We start from the raw sequence: 27,999 nt of genomic DNA, 5'->3' as shown, positions 1-27,999 counted from the left end.
TTCTGCGTGGGATGTGTTTGCTATGGTATGATCTTGTGCTCTCCAGACCCGCAAACTCCCGTCTGAGTCTGTGTGTTGAATCAACCCGGCTCCTTTTGACCGTAGAACTGGAAATTACTTCTTCATACTGATCGCAGCAGGCGGAGCAGATCTCATCCTCGTTTCCCTCGATTCTCGAGCCCAATGGCTCCTCCCTAAAGGATCCCTCCAACCTGGCACGCCCACAGCACTCCCGGAAGCGTGCCTCCTATCCAGGCTACGGCGACCAGCGAGATAACCCCCAATGGATAAACGCGGAAGAAGAGCGACCATCGAGGCGTAGAGCTTCGCATCCAGGGTATTCTTCCCGGCCGAGTCGGAGTCGCAGGACTACTAGGGATACCAGTCCCATTGAGTCCAGTGGTAGCTCGCACCAGTCTACGAGGCTGAACCGGATCCTTGAAGCCGACGAAAGCGATCCGGAGGGGTCAAGATCGTCGTCACGTCGGAGGCAGGCTGATGAATGGAGGAGCACGCATAGAAAGCCGGTCCGGTCGAGAGTTGCCGTACAGCGAAAGGTCCCCGTGTTGACCAGTCAATCGCTGCTGTCGGTTATATCGACGCTTACGAACACATCGAACACGTCGAGCGGGAGCAACTCGACGGTCACGCAGAAGTCCTACAATAAGACCGTCAGTTCTCGAAGGCGGCGAGACGGAGAGCATGCCATGGAGTCCGGACGAAGCTCCTCAACCCTGAACGAGGGCCAGCTTGCGGCGATTCAACAAGGAAAGGAGCTCCACGTCTTCGAGTTCCTACAGCAAGTGTCGCCAGAGCCGGGCTCACCAACATCGGTCGATGGGAGCCAGTCGGCGGAGAAAGAGCAAGGCATTGGAGAGCAGCACCACGTTCCTTACTTCTCCGCCGACCAGATGCCTTCGCAGGAACTCATGCGATACATGTATAAACCCGGTCCCCCTGACCTCTCCCACTCCGACTCCGGCATCTCAATCCGCGGTTCAAGCCCAGAGCCCAACGATGAATCGCAATCCCAACCAGACAATAGCGAGAAGAAGCCCCGATCGGCCTCCCACTCCCAAACCCTCACTCGCCGCTCCAGCATCCGCTCCACCACCAGCAGCCGGCCCGCCGACCCCTCCGAAGACTCCCTTCGCCGCAACCTCGAAACCCGCGAACGCGATGCCCTCCAACACCTCCAAAGCCCGCAACCCCAACGCACCTTTCGCCCTCCCACCACCGGCACCCCGTATCCCCCCCCAATGCCGCTGTACCCCCACGAGCCGCCCTATGCTCCGCCGCACGCCCATCCATACGCCCACTACCCGCACATGCCGTATCCGCCCATGACCCCCATCTACCCCTCCATCGCCCACCAACTCCAGCTCCCCAACCCCCCGATCGCCAACCCCGAACCGCCCTTTGATCCCTCCACGACAACCGTTACCGGCTATGAGCTGCTCGCGGCGAAGCTCACTGTCGCATCGCGACGCGTCGAGAGTGCCTACCCCACCGGAGACGACGAGCAACCAGCGGACGCGGGACTCACGCCTGTCTACCGCAAATTCGAGGCGCTCAATCACCGCATCCTGCTGCACATCCAGGATGAGCTGAGCGAGCTCGAAGAGGAGCTACGAATCCTGGACGAGCATTGTGCGCAACTGAGCGCCCGGAGTGAGAAAGAAGGGGTGAAGCTACCGTCGTCGCGGAGGATGGAGGGGAGTAGTCACATCGATTTGTATCGGCGACGGACACTGCTGTTGGGGAGGGTGTTTGAGAAGTTAAATCAGTACAGTATGCCCCCTATTTTCCGTCCCCCCAATTATTCTCCTCTTCTCTCCTCTTCTAGCATCTCGCTTCCACCTCCTAACACCCCATCCAGACCAAGCCCTCGCATCCTACAACAAAACCCGCGATCGCTTTCAGCCTGCCGAGGAAGCCGACGTGTCGGCATACAAAGCGTGGATGGACAAGGAGGCGGCTGTTGAAAAATCAGAAGTGCAGTTTCTCGAACATCTTGAGGATCTGGTGTCCCTGCGCTCTCGACATAGACGCACGGCGCCCTCGCCAGTGGCGGTGCTGGTTTTTGGGCTGGTGTTTTTGGTGATGGTGATGTTTCTTGCCGTGCTTTCTCGTTGAGCAGGGGGTTTTCCGCTGGCGACCTGAGCTAGTGTGTCCGGAGTGCACTGAAGTACTTGTGTGAGGACCGACCATTCATTCTGATGATGATGATGATGAAAAGTGCTAGTTACTTAGTTTGATGATACCCTACCTTCTTGTATGTACGCGATAGATGTATGAGCGCTGGAGTTTGCAAAGATGGCCGCTGCTTCTACAGATGATTGGAATTCAAGCAAATTGAGCAAAATGGTCGTGAAGAGGGGGGAATAGCTAATTTTCCGTGCACTACATTCTCATGGCTCCAACTATTCAGTATCCAAGGCTCAATTAACGCAATTAATTCCTCAGGTACGCAAGTATCTCCCATGTCAGTCGGATTATTCCAAGCGTGATGCTGTAATATCCGGAAAACGCTACAGACAAGTTTCATATTCAATTTTAGCAGGAGAGTAAAATCTCACAGCTACTCTTTTGTCCTCTAACCTCTCATTTAATTGCATGCCGTGGAAATGTCAACAACCAGGAACACAACGGCGTCTGTCCTGGAGAGTGAAAGCGAGCCAGAACATTAAACCGCTAGAAACCCAGCGTGCACCAAGTCCAATTCACAGGCAGAGCTGGCGTACTGGTGGGTTTAGCGCTTTGTTTTGGTTGAGCGTGGTCCCCGCGCAATTCTCAGCCGTCTGGTTGCCTCGGCGTTCCCTGACGACCACGGCAATTTGCAACGTGCTCGTCCGGACCCACAGACTACTTATGGTGAATAATGAGTCTCGACAGTCGATCGGGTTAGAACAGCAGAGTCAAAGCAGAGACATACCCCAACATCAGAAGCTCTCATGCGCCAGCTGTCGCTGAAGTCTACGATCCTTAGATGCCGGCAAAGCAATCTAGCAGAACTAGGTTGAGGTTTACAACCCTTGGTCGCCATCAGCAACTGCTGGCAGAGTTAACGCTCAGGGAACTTCGACTCTCTCTCCCACACTGGGTCCTATCGAATCCGCGTGGTCGAGGAAAACGGTTCCTTTGCTGAACGGCCAAACAGAGCTCCCGATGAAACTATTGAAAGCCGTGGATTTTGCCAGAAGTGCCAGTGTCCGTATGGCATGGATTGACGAAGAGTGCCTACATACCACAAAGGTGATAACGGAAAGTCCCCTTCAGAAGTTCTTGCCCACGCTAAATACGCCACTCTATTGGCAGTCCCACAATACCAGCCGAGGAATCCTAAATACATCGAATCTGTCATTCATCGCTCCGATTTTCAATCTTATGAAGTCTTTTGCACATTAAGAAATGGCTCCAAATACTGACATCGCAACACGAGCTCTTATTGTTACTCTTAAGTCACCTATTGTGGGGAAAACAACCGCTGAAATCGCTGAAAAAACGGGTCTTCCAAAACGTACAATTAATGCTATTTATGCCCGTGCAATAGAGCGGGGATTTGAACCTAATCATCTGCCTCTGCATATTAGAGATGAGTGGCTAGAAGATGCACCCCGTCCCGGCCGGCCCAAAAAACAGACGGAGGAGCTATCGAATACTGTTCTTGCCAAAGTGCGTCAGGATCAATATGGGAGGAAGAAGACTTGCGCTGATATCGCGGGCGAGCTTTGTAGAGACAGTTAGATTGTCTTCGAGTCTACCATCTGGAGAGCGCTCAAGAAGGCCGGCTTCATCAAGACGAAGCCGACGAGGAAGCCTGGATTGACGAAGAAGATGAAAGCTAAACGGTTGAAGTTTGCGAAAGAGCACGAGTATCGTACACTGGAAGATTGGAAAAACGTTATTTGGAGTAACGAGACGGCTATCGTATTAGTCCACCGTAGAGGTTAGTTATCGAGTATGGAGGACGAAAGATGAGGTGCTTGCAAAGACCTGTATCCAGGAGCGTTGGAAAGGATATACAGAATTTATATTCTGGGCTTGCTTTACGTATGATAAGAAAGGCCCTTACCATTGCTGGATGCCGGAAACGAAACAGGAGAAGATCGACACGGAAAGATATTAGAAGAGATAAATGACTTGCTTGAACCTATTCGTCGAGAGCAGTGGGAACTTGAGACCGGTATGAGGAGGATGGGACTCCGGAATCCCTCTGGAAGAAAGCCAATCTGGAAATGGACGGAGAAGACATGGAAACTAGTTCGACGGAAAGGAGAAGGAATCGACTGGTATCGATATCAGACAGAGATACTAAATCCGAAGCTATTTCCTTTCGTAAGGGAATGTCGGAAGGATCGGCCAGGCACGATTTTTCAAGAGGATAAAGCTCCATCGCACGCCCATCATGCACAGCAACGAGTATACAGTTTGTACGGAGTACAGCGACTTCTTTGGTGCGGCAATTCCCCGGATCTAAACGATATCGAGCCATGTCGGCCATACATGAAGAGAGTGACGACAATGAAAGGGTGCTCCAAAGAATTGGCATCAAGCTGTCAAAGCCTGGGAAGCTTGCTGGGGAGGACTCCCGCAGGAGAAGATACAGGCTTGTATTCAGCGGATTCCACGACATATTCAACAGATAATCGAGTTAGAATAAGGGAACGAGTAGTTACAAGAAAGGGAGAGACCATACGAGAAAGGACTGAGATAATGTGAATGTGAAGGACTTAGCCATTAATCAGTATGTGTATCCTAATTAGGAATAGTTTGATTCTGGGGTCTTGGAGTGAGCAGGTACTTTTGAGCAAGGGGGTCCTCCGTAGTAAGAACTCTACTAGTATACATGTAGTTCAACTCCCTGTCAAGTAGCCAACCACTTAAGTAGCCAACATCAGCATCTCTTATCACCATCATTCCAACCGCGATATCTCCACCAAAACTTTTTTTTGGAAATGTATACAACAGGATTCAAATAACCTTCCTTGGAGAGTCTCTGACGTAGATTGGGCTTCTGAAATAGGATGTTTTCGTTGGTAATGGAGTGCTACACAGGCGCGTCAGGCATTACCAAATCTGAAAATCGCGAGCTTATGGATATAGGCACCCCTTGATGCTGCTGCAGCACCAAAACGCAAAAAGAAAGTTCAAATAGATCTTAATCAGAGGTTTGTGCAAGTTCGGGAGACCAAACGGGCGCAAGAAGCTCTACGAGCGGTAGAGGATGATTATTGCCAATGAAAACATTCTATTTCAAAAGCCCAATTTACGTCAGACTCTCCAAGTAAGGTTATTTGAATCCTGTTGTATACATTTCCCAAAAAATGTTTTGGTGGAGATATCGCGGTTGGAATGATGGTGATAAGAGATGCTGATGTTGGCTACTTAAACGGTTGGCTACTTGGGTGGTTGGCTACTTGACAGGGGTTGAACTTATTCCAGCTATGAATATATTCTGCCACAAGGCTTGTTCGGCCTGTGGTCTCCATCAGTCCATCGGAACATGTTAGAGTTCTCTGGAATAGGAGATACCGGTTATGACCAGGTTCGAGGCGTTCTGGGCTAGTGGGCTAGGTGGGTCAAGATGTAGAAAGAAAGAAGAAGAGTCGCTAAAGTAGAAGTAGAAGTATATCGGAAACCCCTGATATATCATTACATCGTCATTCCCACAGATCAGTTAGTCAGGTTCCTTTTCTTCTTCCTCATTCTTAAAGTACACTATCTTCTTAAGCAATTTCCATTAATCTTTATAATACAACCACTGGATCAATTGATATACACAAAAATATGCTTAAGCAGTCATCACACGAAACTTCCGGAACGCCCGCATCACAACCGACGAGAAGCTCAAAACAAAGTCTCTCCCTCTCGAGAAGAACAGTCCTTTTATCAAATGGGCGGGATTTAACGGTGGAAAAGACGTGGATCTGACTGAATACCAATGCGTGGTCCTTCTCGCTTTACTAGAGATAACTACTATCTCGTCGGGCCAGCTTGCGGAGGTCCTGGACCTCCATGAATCTGTTCATGCGTATCAACGCATTTACACCAGACAGGTGCTCCTTTGTACACGAATGGCTGAATCTGTTGCGCCTGGGTGGCACAGTTCAGAAGTTGAAACTTCCTGATTCTTCGGGGAATGTGGTTCGGAGCGGTAGTCATAACCGCTCGTGCTGCATTGTATGCAAGTGTCTAGAAAAGATCTACAGGCTGAATCCATATAAATTGATGAATCCTGCTTCATTGCACTAAATTAACTGAGTCATGTCTTTGATCACCCTCCTGGTCGTGCCTCTTTCGAGTACATAGTAGGAGTGTCTGCAAGAATACGAAACTGAAGGCTGATCTTGCGACAGTGCAACCTTCGCCTGCATCAGATAATAAAGCCGCTGACGGGTTGAGTAGGTGATTTGATAGAATTTATATACGGAGTGCATGACGCCTCTCTGTCTTGAGGTAAGGGAATACTAAACATAACGAAGGGATAAGCTATTCAAACAACTAGATCTATATCGGGGACCTTCAATACCACCCATCCCGGATGGCTTCGATACTTCGGAATCACGATTCTTTCGCCCACTGTCTTCCACTCCAAAGTGCTCCAGTCGTCCAGAGCCAGTAGTCCCGTCCTTTGATCGCCCACACCAAAAAGCTAAGCAACCGATACCCCATTGCCGCCCCTACCCCCTTGCTCCTGCCAACCGGCACCAGCTGCGTCTCGCGAGTATCCTCCTTGAATATCCTATCTTCACCGATGGAGCTCTCGTCCACGCCAGCGGCGAGGAGAAGGTCTCGCTTGATGTTGGCGCAGAGGACAGGGACGGCAGGGAAGATGAGATGGATGGCAGGGCGCGCAGCGGAGGATGCATCGCCGATGGCATAGATGCGGGGACCGGATTTGTCGATGCGGAGGGTGGAGGGGTTGGTGTTGACGCGGCCGTCTTGGGTTTGGAGGGATTTTTGGACGAAGCTAGTGTTCGGTGTCGTACCAGTCGCGGGAATATAAAGGTCGGCGTCAAGGGTCGTCCCATCGTCAAGGGCTAGCTTCGCCTTCGCCGAGACTTTGACGGCCCCGGCGTCTGAAGGCTCTATGGCCGTGACCCAAGCGTTCTTGATGACATTCACGCCGACTGCGGCGAGGTATTTCTCCGCAGTTTCTGCGGTGGAGGGCGGAAGGTACCAAAGTATGCGTGGACCAGAAGTGACAAGAGTGATGCGCACCGTGGGGTTCGCTAACTTCGAACTGAATAGACCCGCCCGACCGTTCAGATATTCGCCCAATTCAGCTGCGGTTTCCACACCTGTGGGGCCTCCGCCTACTACGACGATGCTCTTTGCAGCTGGGAGAGCGTCGCGGAACTCTGCCCAGCTGGCTCGTAGGGAGCCAGCATCACCGTGGAGTCCGAGTAGCGGAGAATTCGTAGATGCCCCGGTAGCGATAACGAGAGCGTGGAAAACGAAGATCTTGGGGCCGCCGTCTGAAAGTGTGACGGCCACGGTTCGGTTTGTATCGTCTAGATGCATGGCTGTTCCCTGAACGAAGCGGAAACTGCCTTTCGGGTACTGCTTGAATAACTCCGCGATGCCAACGAATAGTCTGTTTTGCGGGAACATATCGTCTGATATGAGTGCTCGAGGGCAGGCGGGTCTACACATGGCCTGCGACGATGCACCGATAAGGGTGACCTGGCACGCTTCATTCTCGGGTAAGCGGGGGACGACATGTTTGAGGAGGTAGTGCGCAGTGGAAATGCCACCATAGGATCCTCCGAGGATCACTATCTGCTTCAAAGGAGTTTTGGTGGTGTTTTGGGCCATCGTCCTCTTCCAGACCTAAGAAATATGAGACGAAGAATTGAAGTTGTCATAGACGGGTGAATGAAATGACAAGAGGCGATGATAGACTAAAAATAATAGAGACCGATATAAATAATACAAGAGGATGCGCGCAAAAGAAAAAGCATTGTGCATCAGCGCAAGGGATGAACTGTAGGCTCCAGATCGGGCTGATATTCACCCCGGGCAGGATGAAGACGCCACTCTACCCGATGTCATCAAGGAGAAGCGGCTAACACCCATTGCCAGAAAGATCGTAGACCTCAGAATCTAAAGCCTCACCATTCCTTAAACAGGCAATGAAGATCTATAGATGGACACTACGTTACCCCGTGCATAAAATCGTTTTTGGATGCCGTTCTCGCAAGTGGCTTCGCTCTCTGACGTTGCCTAATGCGCAGTCAGGACGGGTACATTGTCGTCATTGGGCGATTTGAAACATCTCACGATATTCAGTATCTGATCGAATCAATCCAATGCAAGAGGGACAAGAAAAACTGTAATATTCTTATGGAATGGAATGTATGAGAGGAAACTTGGTTAGGTCATGATTCATGAAAGATGCTGGTGATTATGTAATTCAAACCATTCAACTCCGCGGCGGAACGAAATCCGACCGCGAAGGAATTATTGCTTCCAAGGTTTCCAGCCTCGGAACATTTCCTCTGACCTTCGGAAAAATCATTGAGCGTTCCTGAGACGCTTCCCTCTGACCCTCAGTGGCTCAGGTCGCATCCATAATGCGTCTGGACTCCCGAGTGACTCTCCAGGAGGAGTAGAGACGCGAGACCAGACAGCCAGCACATGCTTGGTGTATCTAGCCGGGCCTTGCTCCCCTCACTAAAGGCTCTGCAACTTTGCGTTGTTCTTTGGATTCTCTAAGCCTCTTTATCACATGGATACTCTTCGACGGGAACTAGAGTCGTCCGTTTATTTATCGCTTAGCGTACCTTGACCCGATGCTTGTCAACGCTTCCGACCCGCCATTTTGACGAAGTTGGGGGCACCCATCCCATCATCATTCACATGCAGGCTCTAGAATAGAATAGCTCTTCCATGTCAAGCAAGGTGAGCACTATTCCGTGCGGATCGCCCGTTCAACCGAGGACGTAGCATGGACAGGTCAGCATGGGCTGAATGATCCCTTTCCATCTCCATGCGGGAAAACAGAGTGGTCTATTGGCCGTCAAATCACACTAGATTAATCGAACATTGGTCGAGCAGGGCTATGTACAGGTACACACCACCATGCTACTGACGGCGGCACGGAACAATAATGGATGTGGTGGTGCACATCCTCCACCTGGTGCCTGTCGGATGAAATTCTAGCACACGGGTACTGCGGTGACGGTGCGACTTGCAAGAGAAGCTTAGGATTCTTAATCCACTCGGGTCTTGGATCCCACCAAAGGACCCCAGTGTGACGTCGCCTTCCCTCGAATCGCACCGCTCGAGCACTTCAAGGATGGCTTTCGCTCATTATTATTAATTATCCTATCTACCAATGCTTACTTACTGTGCTTAATTGCTGGGTTTGTTGAGTCCTTCGTTTTCCACGTCTTCCTTCTTTTTCGTCATCTGCTGTCACCATGTTCCGCGAAGCCCAGTAGCTGTTTAGGAAACCGAAGCTTCCCATCCCCGCCGCAGCTGCCTTAGTCACATGTGGACGTCATTGATCAGCAGGAGAAGATGAGAAGTGGTGGAAAGAGGAGATCGATTACTTTCGTTCAATCAAAACCTTCACTCGTTTAATAGATGGGATGTGGTCAAACGGTGTCTGGAGAACGGTGTTATCACTGCTGCTTTTCTGCCAATATGGACTGTCGATCGATATCGAGATTGGCAATGATGGTAAGTGGTCTTCCCTGCGGTAGACTCCACGATCAGGAAACTGGACAGCTGCTCACGTCAAGCAGCTAGCATCAAGAAAGCCGCAAGCAGCCTTGCCCGCGGACTCGTACGATTCTACACTGGCAATGCAACAGGCATGATTCCCGGCCTTCTTCCCGACCCATACTTTTGGTGGGAAGCGGGCGCAATGTTTATGACTCTGGTCGAATACTGGTCTCTAACCGGGGACACCACTTATAACAATATCACGACCGAAGCACTGCTGCATCAAATTGGCGACAATGATTACCTACCCTCCAATCAATCCCGTACCGAAGGTAACGACGACCAAGCCTTCTGGGCCTTCGCGGTCCTCGATGCAGCCGAATATAACTACCCCAACCCACCACCAGACAAGCCATCCTGGCTCGCACTCGCTCAATCAGTCTTCAACCAGCAGGCGTCGAGATGGGACACCCAGCATTGCGGAGGCGGTCTCCGCTGGCAGATCTTCACATGGAACAACGGATACAACTACAAGAACACGATATCGAACAGCTGTTTCTTTCAGATGGGTGCGCGGCTGGCGCGCTACACGGGGAACCAGACATATGCGGAATTGGCGGAGAAGGCATTCGATTGGCTACTGGATATCAAAATGATCGATGATGAGTATCGGGTGTACGATGGCGGCGATGTCGAGGACAATTGTACCAATCCAACCATTTTGGAATGGACGTATAATTACGGTAATCTGATTGCCGGGAGTGCATATGTGCGTTCTATATTCCCTTCTACATCCCCGGGCGAGCTAACATGCGAGACAGTTGTATAATTTCACCAACGGCTCCGACGTCTGGGGAAACCACCTGACCAAACTCCTCGACGCCGTCGAAGTCATGTATCCCGAAGAATACGGCGGCAAGATCCTCGTCGAAATGGCTTGCGAACCAGCCGAGACATGCAACGTCGACCAACCCTCCTTCAAAGCGTATTTCTCCCGCTGGCTCGCGATCGCGAGCCAACTCGCCCCTTTCACTCGAGACCGCATCAGGCCGTTGATGGAAACGTCCGCGCAGGGGGCCGCGGGCCAATGTACCGGCGGCCCACAGGGCGAGTGGTGTGGTCGCAAATGGTACGAGAAAGTCTTCGACGGGCTCAATGGTGTGGGCGAGCAAATGAGCGCCCTGAGTGTGATTCAGAATCTGTTGATAGACAGCACGCGTGCGCCGTTCACGGCAAACACGGGGGGTAACAGTACCGGAGATCCAGGGGCCGGATCCGGTGGAAGCGGGGGAGGAGGTGGAAGCACTTCGAATTTGCTTACTAGGCCGATGACGAGTGCAGATAAGGGTGGCGCATGGTTTTTGATGGTATTGATAATGGTACTCTGGTCGCTGGCAGGTTGGTTCATGCTTTCTTAACATTCTCCATGGCGGAGAGATAGGGGGCAGGATTTATGAGAAACGACCGGCATGGACAGGATAGTGTCGGAATTTGGACATAATGATACATCATAGTAGAGAGTGCATTCAGACAGGTATACCCACGAATCGAAGGCAGCTGTATTGTCAACTTTCATGAAAAGGGTATCTTCGACCAGGGCTCTGGGAGGAGCTTAATTGAAATGTATGCCCTCCTGATTGAAGGCATACAGAAGCTTAAGAAACTCCCCCTGATCGCAAGTCCTCGCTCGCTTCTCTGCCAACTCCGTATCGTCCTCCAAAACCTTCCTTATCTTCTCCTTCACCTTCGCCCACAACTTCGTCTTTTTCTGCTTTTTCCGATCCCTCGTCGCGGACTTCCCCGTCAATTGCCGGGCCATGAACGCGGGCAACTCATCATCCACCTCCTTATCGACGCCATCGACATCCATATCGTCCCCATTCGCCTCCTCCGCAAATCCATGCCATTCATCTTCCTGCGCCGTGCTAACACCCCCTTCGCTTATCCCAGGTGCGAACCCAGCATCCGCCCCCATCGCCACATCTCCCTCATCGTCTTCCACCGGCATCCCATTCACCGCGCACCACGTCCTCCAATTCTCCACTAGACCCGCAACCACGCCTTCCACCGCGAATGCCGCCCGCAGCGTCTTGTTCTTCCGCGAGAAGCACACCCTCAACATCCCATCCCACTCTTCGTAGCTAATCTGCGGCCGCGGCCGCTTCGGCACGATTCGCACCACGCTGCTTTCCACCATCGGCGGCGGGCTGAAGTTATTTTTCCCTACTTTCATCACATTCTGCACATGCGCCCACATCTGCACGTTTGCACTCAGCCGACTGTACAGCTTATCCCCCGGGTTCGCAAACAAGCGCTGCGCGAACTCCCTCTGGAACATGAGCACCGCGCACCGCGGCGGCGCGTCCATGCCGAGGATCTTAAAGACCAGCGGCGAAGAGATCTGGTAAGGGGTGTTGGAAATGATGACGTCGGAGTAGGGGAGGGCGGGGCGTTTGATGACGTCGCCGAGGAGGAGGGTGAGTTTGGCGGCGTAGGGGGTACCTTGGACGCGCTTGGTGAGTTCGGCGGCCATGCGGGGGTCAAGTTCGATGGCGGTGAGGCGGGCGCAGCGGGCGAGGATGGGGAGGGAGAGGTTTCCGGAGCCGGGACCAATTTCGAGGACGACCTGGAGGTGTTAGGGGGTGTATATAGGAGATGAACAAGAGGAGAACATACATCGCTTTGTTTGAGGTCTGATTTATCGACAATCGCTTGCGCGATACCGGGGTTTTTGAGGATATGCTGGCCGATATCTGTGTTCATCTTGAAGATGCTGTGGGATGCCTTGGGGGGTTTGGTGGACTTGGAGACGCCACCGAAGGCTGGGCCCAAACCCGAGCCGGACTTCTTTTTTGTTTTTGCCATACTGAATGATATGAATGACCGTGAGTAGGTTAATCGTAGTCGAATGCGCAAGAATGGGGTATATCAAGGTTTCGGGGGCAGAGTTGCGGGAGTCTCCAAAAATTCAAATGTCGAAGGTGGGCCGCTTATCGATAACAGATGACAATCCCTGTCTGGTTTATATACGCGACTTCGCGATACCAGAGTCCATCATTGCATCGAACTTAGTGATACTAACTTCAGGAACCAATTCGTACATTAAAACCTTTCAGGACAGTCCGTAATTTCTGTCAAGTCCCATCACAATACCAATGGCTTGAACATCCACCATGCCTCGTTCCTCATCTTCATCTCTCTCCTCCATGTCCGCTGATGCCCCTGAGCCCGAGTCCATAACCTCCGTCGCGTCTGAAGAAATCGAGACGAAACACTCGTCGCAGAGCCGGAAGCGCAAGGTTGGAGCAGAACCTCCATCTCGAAGCTCCAAACGCACGAAAGCTGCGGCCGTAGTGGATATAGATGTCAAGAAGACGAGTGTTGTTCCCGAAAAATCCACTAGAACTCTACATCGCTCCAGAACAAGCATCAAGCAAGAGACTCCGGTAGTAGCGGAAGCCGATATAACTAAGGAAGCGAATGTGAAGAAGCGGTCATCAAGGGCGAAGAAGACACCCGTTGTTCAAGATCAGGAAGCGATCGTCGACGAGGAAGTACAACCCATCACGAAGCCCAAGCGGAAGACCAAGAAGCAAAAGGAAGAAGAAATGCCCCCCCTCGCCGCCCGAACCATCGGCAGTCAACTTCTTATAGGTGCCCATGTGAGCGGTGCCGGCGGTAAGTCCCATCCCTCCTCTCCCCTCTCTCGCTAATCCTCCAGGCGTCCACAACTCCATCCCCAACGCCCTTCACGTCGGCGCCAACAGCTTCGCCCTCTTCCTCAAATCCCAACGCAAATGGGCGAACCCGCCCCTCGATCCTACCATCCCACCCCTCTTCACCTCCGCATGCTCACACCATAAATACGACGCGGGGGTGCACATCGTCCCGCACGGCTCGTATCTCGTTAATCTCGCGCACCCGGACCCCGCTCGGACGAAGCAGGCGTATGAGAGCTTCGTAGATGATCTGTCGCGGTGCGAGAAGCTAGGGATTCGGCTGTATAACTTCCATCCGGGAAACAGTGCCGGCGCACCGGATCGGGCGAGCGCGATTCGCCATCTGGCGGCGCAGATGAACAGGGCGCATCAGGACCCGGCCACAGGGGACGTCATTACGCTACTGGAGACGATGGCGGGCGGGAAGAATACCCTCGGGAGCACGTTCGAGGATCTACGCGATATTATCGCGCTGATTGAGAAGAAGGAGAGAGTGGGGGTGTGTTTGGATACCTGCCACATCTTCGCCGCAGGCTACGATGTCCGCACGCCAGATGCGTATCAATCGACGATGAAGCGGTTCGATACGATTGTTGGGAAGGAGTACCTGAAGGCCGCGCATATCAACGACTCGAAGGCGCCGCTGGGGAGCGCGCGGGATTTGCACGCGAATATCGGGACAGGGTTTCTGGGGCTGCGGGCGTTTTGGAACTTGGTGAATGATGGGCGGTTTCATGGGCTGCCGTTGGTGTTGGAGACGCCGATTGACGTGCCAGTGAAGGCGGAGCTGGTGGGTGGTGGGGAAGCGGAGAGTGGGAAGAAGAAGGGTCCGGTGAAGAAGGCGAAGGCGGTGGAGGATAAAGGGATCTGGGCACGGGAGATCAAGTTGCTGGAACAGCTGCGGGGGATGGATGTGGAGAGTCGGGAGTTTGAAGAGATGGAGACGCGGTTGGCTGCGGAGGGGGCGGCCGAGAGGGATAGGGTGGAAGACCAGGTTCGACGAAGGGACGATAAGGCGGCGAAGAAGTCAGCTGGGACAGGGAGGGGGAGGAAGAAAGCGGCCGAAACAGAGACAGAGAGTTCGTTGGACGAGGATGAATTGGATTAGCGTGTCGCTGTCTATACAATGCGCCTAACCAATGCGCCTAACCAAATGCTAACAATCTGAAGTCATCCCCTCATTCCCCTCGAGTAATCATTAGTGGCTGATATATTGGAACACCGCACTGACGTCCCCTTGCTCCGTCTCTTGACGAAGCAGAAGGTCCTGGATCTTTCCCAGCGGCCCGCTCTGCCCGCTATTCACGAAGTGATTCCAAGTACTGGTGTCACCGTAGAGCATCGCCTGCGACTTGATATGCTGCTGACCATCCTTGTTGCATCGCTTACACTTGAACGTGTCATGCGTATCGCTCGTCGTGTGCGGCTGATACTGGAACAGCTCACGAAGCGAACCTAAACTGAAATGTCGCTCCACGTCCTCCCCGGAGTCCACGACGCAGGTGGAGAGCGCTTGCTTGTGCGATTGCCGCTGGAAAATCTTCTCTTCAATCGTCCCCGTCGCGATGAAGCGGTAGACGAAGCAGTCTTTCTTCTGCCCGTCGCGCCACACGCGAGCCAATGCCTGCTGATCGGCCGCGGGATTCCAGTCGGGATCGAAGAGGATGAGGCGGTTGGCTCCGATGAGATTGAGGCCGCATCCACCGGCTTTGCTGGAGAGCAGGAAGACGAATTCTTCGCCTTCGGGATCGTTGAATCTGTCTACGAGCTTCTGTCGCTTGCTGACGTTCATGCTACCATCGAGACGGAAGGAGCCGTAGCCTCGAGATCGGCAAAGCCTCTCGAATATATCCAGGGTCTTGGAGTAATTGGAAATCAGCACGATCTTATCGTTCGTATCCTGTCGGATTCTTGCCAGCATTCTATAACAGTCAGTCTATATCCGCAGTTCAAGGGATTGCATACTCACCGGTCGAGAACCACCATCTTCCCAGAATACCACGACTTTACATCCCTGTCCCGACCGCGGGAATCTTTTGGAACAAAGTCTTCTGGGAAGGTGTCTTCCGATCCGGGGAGATCGTGCGGTAAGGCTAGCAGATCCGGATGATTGCACAGCTTCTTGAGAAGCCCAATAGCAACGAGCGGCTGGCTCCCCTTTCCACGGAGCAAACTCTTGATCTCGGGCGATTGGATGAAGAGGTTATAGAGATCCTTTTGGAATGGCGCTAGGTTACAGAAGACGACATGTTCATACTTCACCGGTAGATACTTGCTGAGAATGTCGTTGGTTCGCCGGATGATGAACTTGTTTACCAACCCGAGAAGCTCTGAAGTGGCCTGATCTCCTTTCTCTCGGTCGACTTCCGTGCCATCAGCATCGCGACCGCGGAGAATGGGGATCTCGAACTTCTTGCGAAACTCCATTCTCGTTCCGAGATAGTTAGGATTAGCGAAGTTGAGGAGTGCAAAATATTCGGATAAATCGTTTTGAATCGGCGTCCCGGAGAGAATGACTCGGCGCTGGACATTCAGACCGGTCAGGGCAGTAAACGTCCGGCTCTCGTCATTTTTGAGTCGATGACCTTCATCGCAGAGAAGAAGGCCAATGGGTGTGCTCTTGAGTTCCTCGGCATATAGTCGTAGCGTCTCATATGAGACAATGATAACGGGGCGGATGACTGCTCGTCCAGTGGCAATGGACCACTGACGTAGCTGCTGGATTAATTCCTCTTTTGGAAGTTTTCCATCAATGGCGAACGGATGGATCGCATCTTTCCCGAGCCATTTCACCAGCTCGTTTGCCCAGTTCTTGACCAGGCTTGATGGACAGGCAATCACGCATTTCTCTATGGTTGGCTTTCCTGCATCTGGTGACTGCTTGAGGAGGGTCCATAAGAGGGTGATGCATTGCAACTAGTCCGAATTAACACGATTGCCACTCTCTTAAGCGCACATGCTTACCGTCTTCCCCAGCCCCATCTCGTCAGCCATGATGCAGCCATGTGCATTTTCATCGACCATGCCAGTGACACATGAGTAAAGGAACTAGGGCACGTTAGTAGACTTTCATCCAACATTGAGAGAAATTTACCTTTACTCCTTCCACTTGATGTGGTCTCAAAACTTTTGCCAAACGTGGGTCAATAACAACCGGAACTTGAGGATGCTCTTCCACCGTCTTCTTCAACCCCAATATTTCCGCTAAGCTCTTATGCACGAGGGGAGCGTCCACCTTGATCTGGTCCTTTTCTTCCTCTTCCTTCTCCTCGATCTTCTTGGGTTCCGGTTTCCCGTCGACTGTCGGATCGAAGAGAACGATCGAGAATTCACCACTCGGATCATGTAGCGGTCGAGCAACGAAGACTCTGCCTTGCCTCATCCCAAGAAGAGGTGCTCCTCGCTGTGGATTCCATCCTCCAGTGTCTTTGTTCAAAAGCGGGACGCTGAATCTTGCTCGGAACGTGGTGTCCTTGTCTTTCACTTTGAAGACGGGAAACTTGTTGCCTTCCAACCGTGCCTGAAGCTTGGCCAAATTCTCACTATATGCCGAATCGGAATCCGGTACATCGCCGCCATCTTCCGTGTAGTCGATCTTGCGCCGCTTCCTGGCCGGCTTTACGGAAGTTCGGCTTACCGTTGCAGAGCCAGGACATTTGAAGGGTTTGACGAGACGGTCAAGGCTTTGCGAGGAGCCTCCATATAGACGTTGGGATTTGATAGGTTTGGCTAGCTGTCCCGGGGGGATGTTCTCTTGATCGAGGCGAGGGATGACAACCGCCTTCGGCCGATGCCTGTGTCGATAATCAGCAACAGTAAATTTCCCATTATTGAAGAGTCAACGTACATGATTGTGGAGAGACCATGCAATTGTCCAAAAGGGATTACGGGAAGACAGGAAGACAGCGTCGAGGCAGATCAGGCGGCGTGGCGAGCGAATGAACTGGGACGGGATGGAGATGGACGAGGAGTTGGGGCGTCTGGAGGGACGCGTCGAGGGACTGAAGATGGCGATGAGAAACGCGTTGTCACATGACTTGGGAACCCACATTTCCCAACATCGAATTGACTGCTCCTTCTGTTGCGTTTCGGGTTCTGTTGCTCGCCCTTCGCATTATGATCAACACATTATGATCAACATATGTATTAATGATAGAAACAATGGCCATCATTGTGTCTGGTGAGTGGTCCTCGACTATTCCATCCGCTGGCATCCGCTTGCATCGTGGGTCTCCTCACAACAATTGCAATCCAACATATCACCAAGACACCGCGATGTCTTTGATACTGCCCATAACTCGACTGCATAACCACTGCGTTTTTGGAGAGAATGTCGTTTCAACCTATCCAATGGATCCCTGTTGACACTTATAATTTATAGTTGTGAAGACGAGTTTACAACATGGGCATGGTGTACGTGCAATTCAAGATCCTTGGTCTATTATCGTCCAGAGGTTTATCTTCGCTCTTGTTTTTTAGCTGGGGCATCATATTCCACCCCCCAAGCCACTTGCGTCTCTTAACTACTTTCTCTTCTCCAAGCCGTTTGAGTTTATTGCTTGTGACATATATGTACGTTGTATTTATCTTGTTTTTATGCCTTCTCAATCAGTCTCTCACAATGTCTGTTACACTGCCCGATGGCATTAATTGACCACCACACCATTCGTTCATGGTTGTGGATTGGATGGAACGGTTCAGTTCAGATGCTACACCATATAATTAAGCATTGCTATACTACGCGCACCCATGGATTGGTGTTGTTCCTATAAGTATCAGTCGACAGGAATACGAGCGAAAGGATGGCCGGGCCTACGAAACATTTGGAGTTATTACTATCGAGGTAAATGACAACTTGCCCCTTATCAATCACGTGTACATTGAGACTTCCAAAGAATGCCGTTTCGACCAACCGAATGATTGATACCCTAAATGCACCAATTAAAGACATCGACTATGTAGTATCTCACGTCAGATAAAATCAAGTACCTGGGCGAGACTTAGGCGGCTCGGACCAGATGGAGCACGTTACATCGATTTATTGCGCTCCTGATTTCGACACGACTCGGAGATAGCTAAGTTTATCGTCTATCAAGGTATGGGTCTGCAATAAAGTTCATCCGCACGGATTGCTCTCTGGACAAGACCCCTTCCAAGAGGATTTCGCATGGGAATATGGGTTACTGTGTTCCTGGCTCGAAACACTGAATCTTTAGTCATCGGCAGAACGGTGGACGCAGAGTTCATCCTCTTCTCCAATCAGTATACCGTTTGAAGATCGCGAGAGGCATACTGGCAACTACATATTCGACTCGACAGTATAGCAAAATCTCGATGTTCCTAGTCACGGAGTACGTCTGTGCAACGTGATTCGGATCAGTCGGGATGTAGGCATTGCGTATCGTGTGGCTCTTGGGCAGATTCGCCTTCATGCTTGGCATGCAATGGCACCGTCGATGACAAGAAAATCCCTTGCTTGGTTTACATCATTTTAGAAATGACCATCCTCGATGCCTTGGTTAATTAATTGTCTTGGGTTGAGACAAGGACTGGTCCTGGGAAGTTATCCGTGACATTCGCTCCCGCAATGGAATGCATGACGGAAGTGGATATGTTATACAAATATCTATCCAACCAGTTCTTATTATCGGACACAAGTGTCAGGAGATCTCGATGTTGCAGTCTCCCTCAGCTCGTATTCACAAAGGCTATCCAGATCAGGAGTTTCAAATTGCGGATCTTCAATTTCCATCCAATCAGTAAACAGAACGGAATGGTCCTAGAATACGACGTTCCAATACCGTTCTATATATAGCTGGAATGCCGTATAACTTGGGGAATATTGACATGTCTTCACTCCAAAAGGTAAGTAAGGAGAGTGAAGTCATGTCGCCTACGCAGAGATGCAAGGGTATAAAATCAGCTAAACCTAGACAATGGAGCTCAAGGTCTTTCCACCTTCATTGTTATAGCAAGATTATCGGACGACAGAATATCCTCAAGAGGATCCTCAACAAGTCACTATGCTCTCCGTACCAGCCCTGACGCTGCTTCTGGTCTCTTTCGCCTTCGCTGCACCGCAAGCCGAAGGGGGGGAGATATGTGCTCCAATCGGTTGGCCCAATCCGTGGACAGCGGATTACGATGATTTGCCTTTCACCGAGCTGCCACCGACACCTGTAGGGACTTATCGAGGACTGACATACGATTTGTTCTATGTGGCAAGTTTTATATGCGTGAGTCGCCGTCAGCTCCATTTTGCTGACACGGCTGCAGAACACCGACGAGAATCTCATCGCTGAGGTATCTCCGCCTAACCATGCGATTTCCTTCGACTGCACTAAGCCTCGCACCATATCAGTGGAAAATCCTGGAGAAAGCTTTGACCTCCAGTCCCTATATGTCGCTTGCAGCAGCGGATTTCCGCAGGACGACTGTCATATCAAGCTGCGTGGGATCAAGAAGCGTGGTGGGCATGTTGAGCGAAAGATCATCTATCCGAAGTTGGAGAACCCGACCCCCTTTAAGATGCTGAAGGTCGACTTTGGTGGGGGATGGAAAGACTTGACGTCGCTGGATTTCACCAGCGTCGAGATTGACGGCACCTGCAACTATACGGGGCTGATGATCGACAGTCTGACGTATAAGAAGAAGAAATGTATCTGAGGAGAGACGCATATTATCCTAAGTTGACGAGCAATAACGGGAGGGCAGCAAAGATAGCTGTTGGCCTACATTTTGGGTCCGAAATTCAATGAAGTAGTCCACACTTTCCACGATGACTTTCGTCCATGCGTGCTCTGTCTTGATAATTTGCCGATTCGAGCCAGAGCCCATTCGTATTCAGTCCCTGGTATTAAGAGATATCATGGTTGGCAGGTGTTTCTATGAAGAGCAAAGACTGTTCGTAGATGTCGTACGACGACTTTGAGATGATGATGGAGTTCAGCCAGACATGCCACGAAAGTTTCAATCGAGCCCGCCAATGGGACCATCTCAAGGGCATGGAGAAATTGAAAGACTTGAAGGACACTGGGATGTTTCTTACCGCTTCGCAAACCGCACTTGACTTTGATGAAAAATCGCGTCTAGAGGAAGAAATTGATAGTCCTAAAGTATACCACCTGGCTAACGCAAACATCCTACACGTAGAGTAGCGCAAGGCTTTTGAAACCTTTCCCTGGCTATTTATTGACCCAAACTATGCTTTTGACTTATGAGCTTGAAGAAAGAGATAGGCAATAAACTTCCACTTAATAGGTTGCGTGGGGTCACTGAGTGAGATCGTTCTGGTCTTTCAATAATGAATCTAACATTAAAACTATAGGCGCTCGAGGAATACTGTGCCTCGGGTTGTGTCTAGAGGAGCCATGTATTCATCACCTTTGCGTCCGTGAGCACTATTGCCGCAATCTCTGCTAAGTTGTAGGAAAATATGCTAACTAACGCCTAAAGCAAACTAGTTAGCTGTGGTGGTAACGTTCGAATGTTTTCGACCAGGTTGGAAATACGACTTTGTCGTGGTGATCTTTAACTTCTGGGTAGTGACCGGTTGACCAATCAGTGACGATACCGAATATTAACCAGCGAACGTCGCGACGTCGCGTCTTGATTTTCGCGTCATTGGAAGTTGAGTTTTTAGATTTGGATTCAACAACTTCGAAAGATGTCCCACAGGCTTGGTGGTTATCATTAAAAGAGATGTCATTGAAGAGTCTAATAGAATCTCAATCCCTTCACCGGTCGAGAGGGTTCTTCTCGGGTGCTACACTTACACCCTTCCTATATCAAACACCAACAATTCAGAGACATCGTTTTCGTGCCTCGAGTTCCCAAACACCCAAATACGGCCACTCAAAGAACTTCAGCAGAGATGAGCAGTCACCAATACGGAGTGGTAGGAGCTCAACTGCGAGGAAATTCAACGATCAAGGCGAGTTGAACCGATCACCGCCAAAGACCGATGCAGAGCAAGACGACATACGATCTCCACCATCCACCGCAACGATCACACCTAAAGAAGAGAAGATATTCGCAAAGCTATTCCAGCAAATGGTAGAGAAAAATGCGGTATCTAATACGCTTAAGATGCCGCAGGTGGGCGGGACAGGAAAAGTCAGCACATGCCAGACCGATGCGTTAGGCTCCCAGGCATTTGTCCAGCAATTCCCCGAGTCGCTTCGTCCGATGGCGCGCCAGGCAGCCGGGAAACTTCCATTACCGCGCGAGCAAAATACTCCGTTCAAACCGGCGGAATCAACAGACTCCAAGGTCGAGACTGCTCCAGAACCCGAATCGGAAGTTCGGAATCTAGCTAAAGAGAAAGTCAAGCACGTGGAGCGGGTGCAAAAGCTGCTTGAAACCGCATCGACGGATGCCAAATTATGGCAGGTTCTCGAAACCCAAGTCTTCGGACCGATAGCGAAGCTAGATCTTGATGGTGAAGCTAGCTCCAAAAACAAGTCCAAGACGAAGACCTCGAAGACCAAAGAAAAGAAAAAGGCGAAGGGAAGGGCTAAGATTGTAGAAGCGTCGCAAGAGGATGCAATGGACGAGAAACGTCCGAATCAAGAAGTCTTCAAAGCTATCCCACCCTCCCTGAGTTATTCCTATCCTCATCTTCTCCTCCACGCGGTCCGGGTTTTGAAACAAACGTTTCCTACTTCATTATTGAGTATGACTGTTCTTCCGCACATGAAATCGATTGGACGATCGTCGTACATTCTTGGCGTATCCGCCGCGCTCTACAACGAGACGATCCGAATTACCTGGGCAGTTTCCTCCGACTTCTCGCGGGTTGAGAATCTGCTGAACGAGATGACCCATGGAGGGATCGACGCCAACGAGGAGACGCTCGATATACTTTTTAATATTAAGGAACAGCTGGGGGGAATTGAATTGGGGAACAAAGGCGAAGCGCTTCGTGCTATTTGGGCAACAGAATCATTCAAGAAGAGCCGTGCAGATGTTGACATCTGGATTGGACGGATACGGGGAGGGCTTGAACTGCACGCTCTACGAGTCGCTCATGAGAAGGAGGCAAGCGGTCAGCTTGATGAAAATGTTCTTTCTTCACCGGATCTAGCTGTCTTCAAAAGGATGGACTGGCAATCGAGGAGGCAGATGACATGGAAAAATCCAGGTTGGAGTGGGCCGTTGAGGAAGATGACATGTTAAGCAATTGCTTGAAAGCCGAACATACGATATCCGGCATATAGCGCGGTTTGCATTCAAGGATATATCGCCTAACGAAGCGTTTTTAAATCTCCAACTCCTCCCACATGCCTCAAAGTCAGCGCCGCGGCTTGTGATCCAAGGTATATAGCATCTTCAATGGACTTTCCACCCACCAGCCCTGCAACAACTGCGCCAGTAAAAGTATCTCCTGCAGCGTTAACACTGACCTGATCCTCAGGTCCTAGGACTTCAGATGGGGCAAAGTGTCTCATATACACCCCACCTACACCGGTACCGTGGCCATTCTGCACCCGTCCAACGATATATTTCGCGAACCCTTCGTCATCCAGTCGTCGGTCCCCTTCCGGTATTGTCGTCGCCAGTAACACTCCACGGGGACCAAGGGTGGTCAATATGGTCTCACACACCGGCAACATTTGGATGCTCATCTGCGGGATTCCTTCCGAGATCAGGCCTTCTGCTGCTTGTCCAAGAGCTCGTCCTAGCCGAGCTTGGGATCCGACTGATGGGAGATTGAAGGAATCGAGTACTGAGAACCATTGCGCATCCTCGAACAGTCCGGAAGATGTGGCTGCGGAATGGAGAGCATGGAGTTCGGAGGCGTTGGGCGTGATTAAATGGAGGCTAGGGTTTGGGAGGAACGGGAGTAATGGGCTCTCTGAGTTCGACGGAGATGCAGACTTGGCGGGGGGTTTCGTCAGGGCAGTTATGAGCCGAACAGCCTTCGCAACTGATACCGGTTCGAAGGCGATCTTCGCTCCTTTCGATGAGCCCGCTGAGAGCCAATGATGGAGCATTGGAGCCGGCCAGTTCCCGTCAAGGATCAACCATTTTGGTCTTGTCGCGTCCAACTTGGGCAGCCACTTCTCCTTAAACTCCTTCGATGCTTCGTTGTAGCTCTGCGACCCAGTTTCAAGGATGGCCATATCAGCCATGGCGACATATAAGTCTTTATTAGCATCATTCACCGCCATATACTGTGCGCTCCTCGCGCCGGGATGGACATTCAGCGCACAATCCATATTCTCTCGTCTAAGATGGTCTTCCGCCATTCGACCAGGTAAGTCGTCGCCTACTGCAGAGCAGAGCCGAACACTGGATCCTAGGAGATGGGCAGCGTAGGCGATGTTGTGTGCGACACCACCTAGTGACTGGGAGATCCGCGCGGGATTTGAAGTTCGAAGGTGAGGACTGATGTCTGTTTCACCGTCCTTGGGAATGTTAAAAGGGGCGTAGTCACAAGAGTAATCTATCGCTAGAGCACCGGCGACGAGTATGTCCCTAGGGGGTGCTGGCTTTGGTTCAGGGGATATTCGATGGTCGGAGCGGCTCGTTTGAGTCACAGGCTCAATAGTTGAGCTGGGAAGCTTGGGAATGGCTGCCGAAGGTAGAGTAACGCTAAGAAGGGGTACAGTCAACTTTAATTCATCTTAAATTATCTCATCCTATGAAAGTTCCTCACCTCGAGGTGCTGATGCCACCACTCCGCTCGAGTTGAGCCAATTCCCTTGCGACGATGCTTCCACGTTTTACATTGGACACAATCAAAGCGCGGTTTGCAGGAAGACTTGCCCCTCCGGACAACTCTCGTATCTTTGACAAGATAAACGGGGTGTTGTCCTTGCCTGAGGCATGAGCAGCATTCGCCTCCTCGATCGCCTTCTCGATAATTCGGTCCATTTGCGACTTTGGTATCGCGCTCGTCTCCGGAATCGGGTTCGCGAAGAGTAAGCCAGACTTCAACCCAAGGCATGATTGAGCATCTGTCAAATATCAGTGGTGAACTCGGACTGAAACTGACTCGTAGCCACTCACAAATTATAGCAGCAGCCTCCGTCTCGGAATATATCGTAAGCGGGCTCTTGACGCCGCTATCCCTCGACCAAAACGCAGGGAACTCCACCGGCCCGGCCCTCCCGTCCGCAAAAGTAGCAACCGTAGCACCCTCGGTCTCGAGGTATTCTAGGGTCCTCGGGATATCCAAGAAGCTCTTGCTACCGCTGCTGACCACCGCGACGGGTGTGCGGCCCAGCTCGGTGAGGTCTGCGGAGATGTCCATGGAATTTTCCGCGCCTCGATGGACGCCGCCGAGACCGCCGGTGGCGAAGACTTTGATGCCTGCCATGTGCGCGAGGATCATGGTGCTTGCGATGGTGGTGCCGCCGTGGAATGACTTGTTCACGAGACGCTAAATGGAGAGGGCGGTGTGAGAGACGATCATTTGGAGATAAGATGTTAATAGGGGATTAGAAGTAGGAATTGGTTACCATTCCGCATGCATACGACAGGTCTCTCCTCGACAGCTTCAGCGTACGAGGGTCACCGACTGACGAACCTAAGATATTGATATCTCCAGCGGTCATTCCGACCTTCGCAACTCCGTCTACGATACCAATGGTAGCAGGGACGCCTTGAGAAAGCTGTTAGAAAACCTTTGCTTGAACACAGCGGCATCCCATTGTTTCTTACAGCCATTGTCTCGGACAACAGATTCCAACTCTTCTGCCAGCGCAACGTTCTCGGGAAAAGGATAGCCTGGAAGATATTATCAGCTCGCTGCTCCTCCGTTGAGGACCTATGACCGACCATGGGTGTAGATAGTCGATTCCAATGCCACGACGGGCTGATCTGATTTCACTGCATTGCGGACTTCATCCGATATTTGGAAGAACGCATTGTTGGTGGTTAAGCGTCTCACCAAGGGACGTTGTACTAGACATCTCTTGTGGAAGAGATGTCGGCTGTGGGACCACATCTTTACGGAACCATTAATACATCAATAATGGCCAGATGGTATGGCCGTCTATACCTATTTGCCAGACTCTGCTGATTTCTTTAGATCATAGCATTTGTTGACGTTCAATTATCCTCCTGCCTATTTTGGACATGGGTATTCATAGCGGCGTTTCTTCGGATGTTAGGGAACCGTGAACCGAACCACGCCAGCTGTTGAGAAACCGAAGTAATTAAGGCTCGAAAATAGAAAGAGATTGTGGAGACCATTAAAACATATATTTATTGAACAAGTGCATTATGGCGACACAGATAGATAGGTAATAGCACGATGGAAGGGCAGGTGGTCACGATGATCCGGAGAGACAGATATTAACAAAGGGAAACTGCCTTAACCAAGGCCATTACCTTCAATTCATCCGGCATAAAATCCCACGATATCTAATGTACAGAGAGACCCCTAGCTTGAATGCCGAAAGAGCACAAGCAGAACCCGATTCCCACAATCCATTGCCAGCCCAATATCATGACATATCCTCCTGTGGTTCTATGCCAGAAGGGTACCAGGCCCCTTGCATCCCGCCCATCCTTCATCAAGTCATCGTATCCTCCGTGACGGTATCCGGCGTCTGCTGCGTCTCTGCCGGGATGATCAACTCCTCCTCTCCCTCGTCCGCCACAAATTTTCGATCGCTGACATGCTCCTTCTTCGCGTCGCCGGCCTTCCACACATGCTCCCCGAACGTCGCCTTCTTCTGACCGTCGACGTGCTTGTAGACGCACTGCGGGTTCAGGCAGGGGTTGAACCGGCACATGACGGACTTGTGGGTGAACTTGCAGTTGGGAGTGGTGCAGTCGGCGCCGTTGCGGCAGAGGGGCATGTCGGGGTGTTTGAAGGGGCAGTTGGGCTTGGTGCAGTGGGGCCAGAAGATGCACTCTTGGTCGGACTGGTAGGTGGAGCGGCGGGCGGGAGAGGGGTGACGGCCGACGCACTTGTGGTTGGTGCAGGCAGCACCGTGAGGGCATTCGTCGCCGAGGTCGATGGTCGTCCCAGGGGGGGCGGCAGGAGACTGATGGGCGAAAATGCAGTCGGCTTTCGTGCATGTCAGGTTGAATTTGCAGATCACCTGCGACGGGTCTCGGGGGCTCGTCTGCGGCAGTGCAGAGTCCATGGGCGTGGTGCCATCGGCTTGTGCGTCGCCTCCCATCGAGACATCCTGAGAAGCTCGATGTTGGGGTCTCCCGTTCGCATGTCGTTGCTTTGGATCCACTCGGTCGAAGAGATTCTTCCCTCGGCCTCGCCCTCTTCCGGAGAATTGGTTGCCACCTGGAGGATTGCCGACCTGCTGCGCTAGCTGCTGCATCATCCGTGCCTGTTGTTCGAACATGGAGTACAATTCCATCTGCTGGTGTGGCGACATGCCCATACCAGTGTTGAGTTGCTCCGCGAAGTTCGTACCGCCGGCCATTGGAAGCTGAACACCGCTCTGGCCCATCCGTGGGTTTGCGTTGAGAGGGTTTCGGATATTGCTGTTTCGTGGACCTTTCGGTGGCTCGCGAGAATGTGAGTTGACGCGGCTGCCGGAGCCATTACCCCGTACCCGATGCAGCGCAGCATCTGATGTTCGATCCATGGCCTTGTTTAAATGGCCCAGCATTCGCTTGTCGCGGGATTTTTGGTTCCCTTCGCGCATGGCTTTCGGTCCGGTAGGTCTGTACGGTTAGCAAAGGTGGCATGGGTTTGGTGAGGGGACATACATGTTTGGCATACTACTCCCTTCATCCATCATCATCGCATCAGCAGATGATTCGCCTGCCGGCTGCTGATCCTCTGATTGCTGAACATCTGCCGTCGGAGGGACCTGCGCTTCCGGTGCGTTGGGTTGCGATAATTGCAAGCTGAGTTGGTGGACTTGCTCGAACAACCACCGGGAGAAATCGATCGCGCCTTGGTCTTCCGGTCCAAGCCCTAGCAAATCGTTCGATAGCTCTGATGCGATTTGATCCTGAGACTTGCCGTTCGCGAGCATGAGAATGATGTATTCGGAAAGGGCGGAATCATCGAGTCCATCGGTCGTCCATCCAACTTCGACCAGCTTTGGCTGAACCGCATTCTGCAGCGCATCCGCAAGGGGAGATCCAACCGCTACTTCGATGGACATATCGACGGAGTTGCTTGATACCCTGCGAGTGCCCGTACACCGGCAAATGTTCTTGCAGATTCGAAGTGGCGCGTCTTGGTTGGGACGTCACAGAGAATGAATCAACGGTCGATTGTACTGATCCAAAGGATTTGCAGGGAACAAATGATTTCGGGAGGAGGGTAGAGGGCCAGGAAGTTAGAGGGGAAGACACAAAGGAGGGTGATAACCAGAAGAAGAGAGTTCTGAATATCTTTCAGCAGATGTTGGATCTATCGGTGATAATGAATGGAATCAGATGCCGGATCAGGCAAAAACTGAAGTGAAGGGAAGGCATCAAGGCACGTGACAGTGATGACGGTTATGACTAATGAAATGATTCACCTCATTCCACGTGACCTCTTTCTGCCTCAGGACTTTCCAACCTTCCCCTTGCCATGCGCAGCCAAAACTTTGCATCATCAAAGTCGAATCTCCTTCCAGCTTCCCAAGACTCAACCTTCTGTTTGTCACCACAGAACTCTTTCTGCACC

At 51.5% G+C, this 27,999-nt stretch overlaps 12 protein-coding genes across 12 annotated transcripts; 7 read left to right on the top strand and 5 right to left on the bottom strand.

Annotated features, from left to right (window-relative positions):
• Window positions 1–22: 22 nt before the first annotated feature.
• P152DRAFT_450799 (uncharacterized protein) lies at window positions 23–2,136 on the top strand (the record flags this gene model as incomplete). The annotated part of the gene is made up of 3 exons (XM_033678189.1): window positions 23–25; window positions 141–1,791; window positions 1,880–2,136. The coding sequence occupies 3 exons, from the start codon at window positions 23–25 to the stop codon at window positions 2,134–2,136; spliced, it is 1,911 nt and encodes a 636-aa protein (XP_033532438.1).
• A 408-nt stretch (window positions 2,137–2,544) lies between these two features.
• Window positions 2,545–3,071, top strand: P152DRAFT_83150 (uncharacterized protein). The gene has a single exon (XM_033683277.1). It carries the CDS (start codon window positions 2,617–2,619, stop codon window positions 2,971–2,973), a length of 357 nt encoding a protein of 118 aa, XP_033532437.1. The 5' UTR covers window positions 2,545–2,616; the 3' UTR covers window positions 2,974–3,071.
• A 340-nt stretch (window positions 3,072–3,411) lies between these two features.
• Window positions 3,412–3,747, top strand: P152DRAFT_439156 (uncharacterized protein; the record flags this gene model as incomplete). Its single annotated transcript, XM_033677628.1, has 1 exon — window positions 3,412–3,747. One exon carries the CDS (start codon window positions 3,412–3,414, stop codon window positions 3,745–3,747), a length of 336 nt encoding a protein of 111 aa, XP_033532436.1.
• A 2,489-nt stretch (window positions 3,748–6,236) lies between these two features.
• P152DRAFT_83122 (FAD/NAD(P)-binding domain-containing protein) lies at window positions 6,237–8,341 on the bottom strand. Its single transcript, XM_033683276.1, has 3 exons — window positions 8,287–8,341; window positions 8,169–8,229; window positions 6,237–7,836 (listed from the first exon to the last, which is right to left on the bottom strand). The coding sequence occupies exons 2-3, from the start codon at window positions 8,175–8,177 to the stop codon at window positions 6,565–6,567; spliced, it is 1,281 nt and encodes a 426-aa protein (XP_033532435.1). The 5' UTR covers window positions 8,178–8,229; window positions 8,287–8,341; the 3' UTR covers window positions 6,237–6,564.
• A 1,258-nt stretch (window positions 8,342–9,599) lies between these two features.
• P152DRAFT_475264 (mannan endo-1,6-alpha-mannosidase) lies at window positions 9,600–11,093 on the top strand (the record flags this gene model as incomplete). The annotated part of the gene is made up of 3 exons (XM_033681401.1): window positions 9,600–9,690; window positions 9,756–10,444; window positions 10,497–11,093. The coding sequence occupies 3 exons, from the start codon at window positions 9,600–9,602 to the stop codon at window positions 11,091–11,093; spliced, it is 1,377 nt and encodes a 458-aa protein (XP_033532434.1).
• On the bottom strand, window positions 11,039–12,653 carry P152DRAFT_420118 (rRNA adenine dimethylase). Its single transcript, XM_033677145.1, has 2 exons — window positions 12,352–12,653; window positions 11,039–12,301 (listed from the first exon to the last, which is right to left on the bottom strand). The coding sequence occupies exons 1-2, from the start codon at window positions 12,538–12,540 to the stop codon at window positions 11,288–11,290; spliced, it is 1,203 nt and encodes a 400-aa protein (XP_033532433.1). The 5' UTR covers window positions 12,541–12,653; the 3' UTR covers window positions 11,039–11,287.
• A 93-nt stretch (window positions 12,654–12,746) lies between these two features.
• P152DRAFT_460093 (DNA-lyase) lies at window positions 12,747–14,509 on the top strand. The gene is made up of 2 exons (XM_033679827.1): window positions 12,747–13,353; window positions 13,397–14,509. Exons 1-2 carry the CDS (start codon window positions 12,882–12,884, stop codon window positions 14,500–14,502), a joined length of 1,578 nt encoding a protein of 525 aa, XP_033532432.1. The 5' UTR covers window positions 12,747–12,881; the 3' UTR covers window positions 14,503–14,509.
• Window positions 14,484–17,354, bottom strand: P152DRAFT_420112 (DNA repair protein, SNF2 family). Its single transcript, XM_033677144.1, has 5 exons — window positions 17,242–17,354; window positions 16,489–17,188; window positions 16,359–16,442; window positions 15,364–16,310; window positions 14,484–15,316 (listed from the first exon to the last, which is right to left on the bottom strand). Coding segments are annotated over exons 1-5 (2,457 nt in total). The 5' UTR covers window positions 17,244–17,354; the 3' UTR covers window positions 14,484–14,592.
• Window positions 17,355–19,369: 2,015 nt separating this feature from the next.
• Window positions 19,370–20,108, top strand: P152DRAFT_460090 (uncharacterized protein). Its single transcript, XM_033679826.1, has 2 exons — window positions 19,370–19,615; window positions 19,671–20,108. Exons 1-2 carry the CDS (start codon window positions 19,418–19,420, stop codon window positions 20,058–20,060), a joined length of 588 nt encoding a protein of 195 aa, XP_033532430.1. The 5' UTR covers window positions 19,370–19,417; the 3' UTR covers window positions 20,061–20,108.
• A 933-nt stretch (window positions 20,109–21,041) lies between these two features.
• Window positions 21,042–22,737, top strand: P152DRAFT_460089 (uncharacterized protein). The gene has a single exon (XM_033679825.1). It carries the CDS (start codon window positions 21,096–21,098, stop codon window positions 22,569–22,571), a length of 1,476 nt encoding a protein of 491 aa, XP_033532429.1. The 5' UTR covers window positions 21,042–21,095; the 3' UTR covers window positions 22,572–22,737.
• P152DRAFT_460088 (IdgA domain-containing protein) lies at window positions 22,608–25,432 on the bottom strand. Its single transcript, XM_033679824.1, has 6 exons — window positions 25,179–25,432; window positions 25,062–25,127; window positions 24,860–25,002; window positions 24,408–24,780; window positions 24,055–24,355; window positions 22,608–23,990 (listed from the first exon to the last, which is right to left on the bottom strand). Exons 1-6 carry the CDS (start codon window positions 25,345–25,347, stop codon window positions 22,640–22,642), a joined length of 2,403 nt encoding a protein of 800 aa, XP_033532428.1. The 5' UTR covers window positions 25,348–25,432; the 3' UTR covers window positions 22,608–22,639.
• A 265-nt stretch (window positions 25,433–25,697) lies between these two features.
• Window positions 25,698–27,745, bottom strand: P152DRAFT_460086 (uncharacterized protein). The gene is made up of 2 exons (XM_033679823.1): window positions 27,084–27,745; window positions 25,698–27,038 (listed from the first exon to the last, which is right to left on the bottom strand). The coding sequence occupies exons 1-2, from the start codon at window positions 27,485–27,487 to the stop codon at window positions 25,919–25,921; spliced, it is 1,524 nt and encodes a 507-aa protein (XP_033532427.1). The 5' UTR covers window positions 27,488–27,745; the 3' UTR covers window positions 25,698–25,918.
• Window positions 27,746–27,999: the final 254 nt, after the last annotated feature.

The sequence above is a fragment of the Eremomyces bilateralis genome (genome assembly GCF_010015585.1).
Source record: "Eremomyces bilateralis CBS 781.70 unplaced genomic scaffold P152scaffold_16, whole genome shotgun sequence".
Taxonomy (NCBI): Eukaryota; Fungi; Ascomycota; class Dothideomycetes; order Eremomycetales; family Eremomycetaceae; genus Eremomyces; species Eremomyces bilateralis.
The sequence above is the reverse complement of the archived record's forward strand: the minus strand, read 5'-3'. Positions and strand labels throughout refer to the sequence as shown.

Excerpts from the sequence above, each read along its gene's own strand:
- P152DRAFT_460086 (XM_033679823.1), bottom strand. The coding sequence starts at position 27,487 with ATGTCCATCGAAGTAGCGGTTGGATCTCCCCTTGCGGATGCGCTGCAG. Across the intron at positions 27,039-27,083 it reads GGGAGTAGTATGCCAAACAT|ACCTACCGGACCGAAAGCCA; the intron begins GTATGTCCCCTC and ends CTAACCGTACAG.
- P152DRAFT_420118 (XM_033677145.1), bottom strand. The coding sequence starts at position 12,540 with ATGGCAAAAACAAAAAAGAAGTCCGGCTCGGGTTTGGGCCCAGCCTTC. Across the intron at positions 12,302-12,351 it reads CAGACCTCAAACAAAGCGAT|GTCGTCCTCGAAATTGGTCC; the intron begins GTATGTTCTCCT and ends TAACACCTCCAG.
- P152DRAFT_460088 (XM_033679824.1), bottom strand. The coding sequence starts at position 25,347 with ATGTGGTCCCACAGCCGACATCTCTTCCACAAGAGATGTCTAGTACAA. Across the intron at positions 25,128-25,178 it reads ATCGACTATCTACACCCATG|GCTATCCTTTTCCCGAGAAC; the intron begins GTCGGTCATAGG and ends AATATCTTCCAG. Across the intron at positions 23,991-24,054 it reads GGTGGCATCAGCACCTCGAG|CGTTACTCTACCTTCGGCAG; the intron begins GTGAGGAACTTT and ends ACCCCTTCTTAG.
- P152DRAFT_420112 (XM_033677144.1), bottom strand. Across the intron at positions 16,443-16,488 it reads ATCAAGTGGAAGGAGTAAAG|TTCCTTTACTCATGTGTCAC; the intron begins GTAAATTTCTCT and ends AACGTGCCCTAG. Across the intron at positions 16,311-16,358 it reads AGATGGGGCTGGGGAAGACG|TTGCAATGCATCACCCTCTT; the intron begins GTAAGCATGTGC and ends AATTCGGACTAG.
- P152DRAFT_460089 (XM_033679825.1), top strand. The coding sequence starts at position 21,096 with ATGTCATTGAAGAGTCTAATAGAATCTCAATCCCTTCACCGGTCGAGA.
- P152DRAFT_83150 (XM_033683277.1), top strand. The coding sequence starts at position 2,617 with ATGCCGTGGAAATGTCAACAACCAGGAACACAACGGCGTCTGTCCTGG.
- P152DRAFT_460090 (XM_033679826.1), top strand. The coding sequence starts at position 19,418 with ATGCTCTCCGTACCAGCCCTGACGCTGCTTCTGGTCTCTTTCGCCTTC. Across the intron at positions 19,616-19,670 it reads CATACGATTTGTTCTATGTG|AACACCGACGAGAATCTCAT; the intron begins GCAAGTTTTATA and ends ACACGGCTGCAG.
- P152DRAFT_460093 (XM_033679827.1), top strand. The coding sequence starts at position 12,882 with ATGTCCGCTGATGCCCCTGAGCCCGAGTCCATAACCTCCGTCGCGTCT. Across the intron at positions 13,354-13,396 it reads CCATGTGAGCGGTGCCGGCG|GCGTCCACAACTCCATCCCC; the intron begins GTAAGTCCCATC and ends CTAATCCTCCAG.